General features: G+C 39.0%; 1 protein-coding gene across 1 annotated transcript in view; it reads right to left on the reverse strand.

Moving 5' to 3' along the window:
• Positions 1–1,592: 1,592 nt before the first annotated feature.
• LOC125040750 (NPC intracellular cholesterol transporter 1-like) overlaps positions 1,593–7,500 on the reverse strand; it is a 15,257-nt gene continuing 9,349 nt past the window's right edge. The window contains exons 19-26 of the mRNA XM_047635452.1: positions 7,431–7,500; positions 6,951–7,124; positions 6,636–6,799; positions 5,677–6,490; positions 5,286–5,503; positions 4,709–5,126; positions 4,283–4,370; positions 1,593–4,015 (exon numbers count right to left, since the gene is read on the reverse strand). The exon at positions 7,431–7,500 is cut by the window's right edge and continues 8 nt beyond it. Coding sequence (XP_047491408.1) covers positions 3,453–4,015; positions 4,283–4,370; positions 4,709–5,126; positions 5,286–5,503; positions 5,677–6,490; positions 6,636–6,799; positions 6,951–7,124; positions 7,431–7,500 — 2,509 coding nt within the window. The 3' untranslated portion in view covers positions 1,593–3,452. The remainder of the gene's footprint in view (positions 4,016–4,282; positions 4,371–4,708; positions 5,127–5,285; positions 5,504–5,676; positions 6,491–6,635; positions 6,800–6,950; positions 7,125–7,430) is intronic.

The following is a 7,500-nucleotide window of genomic DNA, read 5'->3' on the forward strand; positions in this document are numbered from 1 at the left end:
ATACATACGAACAATATACTTATACGTAACATTGTTGTACCAATTCACTTGAAATAATATCCATATCATCCATTTTTTCCAAACACAAAAGGAGTACTTCGGTCCAAACAAAAGAACAATTACATCTTTGTATCCTTATTATCTTGACAGTTCTCGTATAAGACACCAACACTTTTTCTATGCCACAGATCCACTAGTAAAAGCAGCAAGTAATTATTTCAATTTGTTGTGAAACGTCCTAGAAAAATAACGTCTGTCTGCATCTTCTCAGTGAAAATCCTACAGGTCAGTGTTCATTTAATTCATAAATCAATAGATAAAATCATTCATGAAAAAAGGTTTTAATATTTTCTACATGCTGATATGAGTGTACTCAATTGGGAGTAATTTAATTATTTTCTTGGATATTGATAAAATAACTTTGTCTGGACAACAAAATGGCTCTTCTTATTAACATTTTTTTTTTTTTCATTTACACTCAGAGCTTTAAATCAAACATCATATAGCCCATAATAAATAACAATGCAGGATCATTACTCTGTTACAGATGAGGCAGTCACAAGTGCTCTACCCAACACATTATCTTGATCGCATACCACACTACATTTACACGATTACTACACTGCGTAAATTGCATGGACTGTATTAAGCAGAGAAATTGTAATCTAAATGGGTACAATGAGCCTGACAGAAGACTCATTTGCTATAAATATATTTCATCTTTGAGGCACTGTTGAGAGTATCAACACATCTGAAAACTTCTTAAGGAAAAATTATATGTAAATATACATATATGTGTACACATTGTGTGTGTGTGTGTGTGTGTGTGTGTGTGTGTGTGTGTGTGTGTGTGTGTGTGTGTGTGTGTGTGTGTGTGTGTGTGTGTGTGTATAAAGCAAATGCATACATGCATGAATGCAAATGATTGTACTCTTGTGCACAAATACACATACATACATACATACACACACACACACACACACACACACACACACACACACACACACACACACACACACACACACACACACACACACACACACACACACACACAATTTGCTTACTCACTCCCTCCACCACTCGCTCACTCACTCTTAGCACATACATATGCATGCACACAAGTATGCAGACAAAATGACGAAAGGTTCTCAGTGTTCTTGGAGCAGGCGATATGTCTACCAAGAAATGCTTCAGATGTGTTCTTCAAGGGAGTGAGAAGACCTCTGCTGGGAGTAGGAGAGAGTTCCAACCAGCGCAAGCGGAGGTCTTGCCACCCGGGCACGAAAGTGGTATGAGGATGGCAGATGATGCTCTGAAACAATGATTTATACACACAATGGGTCTTTGAAAGCAGTGGCTGTGAATGATGATTAACGTGACCCGCCTTCAAAGTTGCTTACCAACTCCAAGAGGGACCTGTTAAGTGTGCTACAAAAAAACAGGGTTCTTGTGTTGTCCAGCAACACCTATCCTGGCGTGGGCTCCTCTTGAACCAGGTGCTCTATCTATGTCAAGTAGTGATATCGGAACATAATCGTGCAAGAGTCAATCATAGCTTTTACATTTAGAAAAAAGAAAAGAAAAAAGAAACGGATACCAAATTCATTCTTTTGCAAAATAGTCATGGCACAAGCAGTGCCATAATTAACAATATATACAACAGAAGAATGTTTATAAACTAAATTTCAACTGCCAATACTGAAACACATTTTTGTCTGTTCTTTGTAATTTATTTTGGTGTAAAACAAATTATATAAGACCCTCATTGCATGCTAAATCTGAGTCATAAAAGTGGAGTCAGACTTGGTATGCAATTTCCAGCGCTACAGAAATGAATGAAATGAAATGCAAATGGAAAGGAAGAACTATTGATAACAAAGAAACAAATAACAACTACAAAAATTATCTCTAGTATATCAAAACTTAATTGTTATTTCCATTTCATTAGGTTTCTTTGTATAACCTTATGAAAAAGACAAAGTCAGCATTCTACACCAATTTGTACAATATATTGGTGCATTCTGTCTGCAGTTTTGCCTTTCCTTCCCTATTACAGGCTATGAAAGCTCAACATGAGCTACACATATACATAAACAAGATGATTGGACAAGCACACAAACCAATGCATACATTAAATATTACAGTCTTTGGGGGAGAAAGAATTCATAAAAAATAGCTCTCTTTGGGAGCCTCCTCACTGGGTTGCAGGAAAGAAAAATCATCAAATATTTCTTTCCGAATCTCGTGTCCTTGTTGGACATACCATTAAAAAAGAAAAAGGCAGGAACTATGTATGGCAATACATACCTCCCAACTGACTAACTGCAATTACATATCACAGCATTACATTATTAACACTAACATAAGACAATCATGAGTGACCCCTGCTTTTATATATATACATATACATTTTTTTGTAGTTTATTTTCCCTTGTGTTTTTATTCTAATTTTCTTAAAAGACAAAGCCTACTCCCTCTTTGTTTCAATACCTCTCACAGCTGGCCTCAAATCTTCTGTCATGGCTTAAACTGAGTGCGAGTAGGTCAAGATAGCTACTTAAAGCCAAAATATATCTTTAAATCTAATCACTCAAAAATGTTTTAAATTAGGAACACAGGACATCATTTTCAATTATCTAGATTTTTTTTTTAAAAACAAAAGAAAGAAAAAAAAAAGGCTTATCTAGTTTATCTTGAGCAAAAAATATCCTCCTACAAAAAGTAATCTAGACCATAATAATAGCTGTTCATTACCAACTTTTTCTCAGTAAGTAACTTTGAGTGCCAAGTGACTGGAATGTCCTGCAATCAATGTTTCTTGCGTCTGGCATCCAGCTATTTCCCAAGCCTTATCATGGAATGATATAAGGACTATTTTCCACAGTCACATAGGAAGTGAACTTTGATGCACACCTACCCTAGGGTTGTCAATTATCTGACATGTTTGAAAATGTGCCGTCTCAAGCCCAATTTTCTGTGTATATTCTTTTCTCTATGGAGCACGGAAACATGTATGTTTTCTTTGTATATGTAGATCCTCATATATAATAATACATACATACATTTCTTTATGTATATGTTTGCACAAACACATACTCACATATATGAATACAAATATCCATATGTACAAACACACCAACATGCACACATACTAACTGACTTACATGTGCAATTATAAATGTGTGACAATGTATATAAATTTATATAAAAACAAATAGCAAGTGAGAGAGAGTGAAAAAAACACAGATGTTTCCTAAAGCTCACCATTTAGCATAATATACAAGGAAGCACTTTTATGATATCATATATAAAAAAGATAAAAAAAGAAAGAAAAACTAGAAAGATGAGAAAAAAGTCCACACCTAACTGTACACCCTTGGAGTCATTCTTAAAAAATAACTCTTCAACCAAGACCCACACTTACAAACAGCCAGTTAATGCCCTCCATAGCATCATTGATCTAGCTTCTCAAGCTCCTCTGGCGTCTTGGCGAGCGAGTGCCGCGAGGACGTCTTGGATCGCCGTGGGAGGGTGTCAGAGTGGCACGAGGGGGGGTCTGAGTGGCAGGAGGGGGTGGCCTCTGTCTTGTGGGAGGGCGTGGAGGCCGAGTGCCGGGTCAACGTGTCGGAGTGGCGCGAGAGTGTGTCAGAGTAGCGCGAGATGGAGTCAGAGTTCCGGAGGGGTGTGCCACTGGAGTGCCGCGAAGGGGTGTTTCTGGCATTCCGGTCCTCGATGTCATCACTATTATGATTCAGTGACATGTGGCTGCCCTTCTTTGGGGAGTGCTTGAAGCCGTTCTTCTTACACGTGTTGCTGTTGTTACTGGAGGGCGCATCCCCACTGAGGCTGTTTGAGCTCATGCTGCTCTTGGGGATGTTGTTGATGCTGGCTGTGTGCTTGGACGTGAGGCACTGCTTCTCCTGGTCATCCCCAATCATGTCCTCCATCTGTACTGAGCCACTGGGGTTGGCTGTGCGGTCTGGCATGTTGCTTCTTACAACTTTTCGGGAAGGGCCTGAGGGAAGGGGGGAGTCAAACAGGCATCAGTAAATAGGATCCATATGCATTTGCTCGGAATAAGTTGTTCTTTTCGCTTCTTGCATACAAGTAGTATGGACATGGTTGCACATAATATAAAGTAACTAATAGATGGGAAAATATTACATTAGACAAATTAGATCTTATCTGACCAAAAAGAAAATGTACATACTGAACCTTTCTTTTGGTCATACAAAAATAAATAATGACAAGTATATTTTATGCCTGGAGCCTGCTAACTTACCAACAAAACTAAGAAGAACTGGCAGCAAGATGAGACCATGAAGTGCTCCAATAACCACCATTCCAAAATACATTCTGAAGTAAAACACCTGAAAGGGGGAGGAGAGACTGAATAAAAAATGGTTCTGATCGAGTGCCTGGTTCGAATACCAAGTATATGAAATTACATCCAAAATACAGATAAAAAATACTGTATATAACTATAACAATAACAATAATAATATTAATAATAATAACAATATCAATATGAATACTATTGCTAATGCTAATGATAATGAAGGCAATAATAACACTAATAATGTTGAAGATACTAGCAAATATCTGTAAATTCTCAAAATAATAACACAAACTAAATTAATCTCTTTAGATTACAACATTCTATAACTTCTCCATTTCTAAAATACAGTAGAAACAGAGTAAGACATACCTGGAAAATCTTTGAGTTAGCGAAAGCCAGGACAACGACACCCATATCACTCAATGTGATTCCGGACAGCATGGACGGCCCCATGCGCACCAGAGCGGCCTGGGCTCGCACAATTCTCGTGTCGGCCTCACTGACGGCAAAGGCACGTGTGGTGTGGGAGCAGAACTCAACGGAGATGCCAATGGCCACTATGAGGTTGACTAGCGAGATGGCATTGAGTGAGATGCCCCACATGTACATGAGGCCACCCATGTTGGTTAGGATGAGCACCACCATGACCATGATGATGAGAGAGGAGGACACATCAAAGCCCATCATGAAGAGCGTGATGAAGAAAATGGCAATGACGGAGATGCCCAGCATGCGCACTGTGTCCTCCCAGATGGTGAGGTATTGTTCATAGAATACGTAGAAGACACTGTTGGGGGAGAGGGGGACGAATATGTGATTTGGGGTATGTCAGTAAAAAATGTGTTTAGGCTAAAGTAATAATCATTCTACCATTGTTCTAAAGTACTTGTGCAAAGAATTTTTTTTCTATATTTGCTATGCAAACTGTTAACAGTAGCATACTAACCTGTAGGGGAAAACTTCATATTTGGTCTCTCCACTCGGTACCAAGACTCCGTCCTTCTCCACCAGGTTGAGTGTGCGAGTGATGTTGTCTGCGATGGCCCTGGCTGCCCGAAGAGCTTCATAGAAATGCTGGCTTGTGCGCATGACAGTGTGGAATGTCATGAAGACACTGGCTCCAGTGACTGGGTTGCCTGAGTCATCATAATTCACTTTGACACTCTGGGAATATTGGGGGAAAAACAGACGATTAGACATTTGAGGATTATGGTAATACAAAGAAGAATGAAGTTCTGTTCAATTAAAGCAAGCCATCATAGACATAATAGAGTTCCTGAAATATTATAGCAAAAGGGAGTCCTAAAACCAACTAAATGTTCACAATCCAATCTCACCTGGCCATAGGCTGCATGACCGGCCTTGGGGCAGTGGAGATCGGGGTTGTCCTTCAAGAACATGGGAAGGTACTGTCCAAACATCTCGGGGTCAGGGCGGAAGGGGTTGTTGGGCATGGGGGTAATAGGGCATGTGTGGCAGTCCTTCCTGACACTACGACGTCTCCTCAGGTAGGTTCGTGCTGCTGATGCCTTCCTCTCACTTGACGAAGTTGTCTCTAGGTTGTAGTCCGGCCAGCCATTGTCCAAGTGCCTCTCGCTTGTAGGAGCCTTGGTCACTGGGGCCTCCTTTAGCTCCTGGGGCTTGCGCTTGGGCTGCTTGTTGGTCTTGAGGCCGTCATAGTCGAAGTCGGGGTCACCGTACGTGTATGAATAGTCATAGATGTCTTCCTCATATTTCTCCTCGGGCTTTGTGTTGGGCTGTTCCTCCTTTTTCTCATCCTTCTTCTTTACAGGTTTGTCCCCATCAAAGTAGTAGTCAATATCCAAGTCTCCGTAATTGTAGTCATAGTTGGTGTCATCATTGTACACAACATCAAAATCTGGTCCACCATAGTCTCTGCTGGGTTTTTTAGTCACTGGCTCATCTTCACTTGAGCCGTTTTTGACTCCTTCTCCTCCTCCAGTGTCAATGCTATCAATAATATCTGGTTTCTCTATGTAGTCTATGTCTTCCTCATAGATGTAGGAGTCATCCTCTGCCTCTCGTCTGCAGAAGGTGCCGTTATCATAAAGCTGGCAGCAGTACCTCCCCTCAAGAGACCACTCAAAGTAGTCGTCAATCCAGGCGGAAGAGGGCACAGCAATGAAGGTTCTGCAAGATTATAATATTCCCATTATGTTTTGAACTAATTATATATGAAATTATATAGCATTATATACAAAACATAGAAGAAAGAGAAAAGGAAAATAAAAAAAAAGGGGAAATACAATATCAATAACAAGAATAGACAACTCACCGATTTGGAATTTGTGAAGCTAATTTCATCTGAATTAAGAGCGAGTCCTTATTACAACCCAGATGTGAACATATTTTATTCTGCATGTCATAATCAGTGAAGTTGTACCCATGTTTTAGTACAAAATAGACTGGGGCTCCTACACATCCATACTTTTCCAGGTACTGTGAACACAGAAAAATTATGTTACTAGATAAATACCTACAAAAGAAAAGTCATATTCAATTCAGAAAAAAATATTGACCTTTTTTTCACAATATCAATATATAAATATACACGCAAGAAATACAACTAAAGAATATGATATTGCCTCACCTCGAAATACTTCAAAACATACGAATCGTCTGGCATAGAAAGCTCCTCCTCCAATCCAATTTCTATGTGAGGAACCATGGCCACTGAGGAACACAGCCAAAACATGAACACCACAATCACCACTGCACGAACCCACGGTCGCATGAGGAAGGGTGCGTATGTTGTCTCGAAAACCTGGAATTCAAATTTTGTTTTGTTTTTCTTTTTTATGGTGAGAGTGAAGGCAGCATTAGCTAAGCATAGATATTCTGAAAAATGGAAATATAAGAGAGAGAAAGACTATAACTGACTGTAAAGAAAGAAAGAAAGAAAGAAAGAAAGAAAGAAAGAAAGAAAGACAGAAAGAAAGAAAGAAAGAAAAAAAAAATTATATATATATATATATATATATATATATATATATATATATATATATATATATATATATATATATATATATATATATATAAGTCAAGAAAGGGAGGGGGGGGGAATTTTTACCTTGTGTAGAAATCTGGTGTCGGAATCCATTTCAACTTTGCTTCTTCTAATGCAGCAGCAGACATCAAAA

This window comes from Penaeus chinensis, chromosome 29, assembly GCF_019202785.1.
Source record: "Penaeus chinensis breed Huanghai No. 1 chromosome 29, ASM1920278v2, whole genome shotgun sequence".
NCBI classification, from domain to species: domain Eukaryota; kingdom Metazoa; phylum Arthropoda; class Malacostraca; order Decapoda; family Penaeidae; genus Penaeus; species Penaeus chinensis.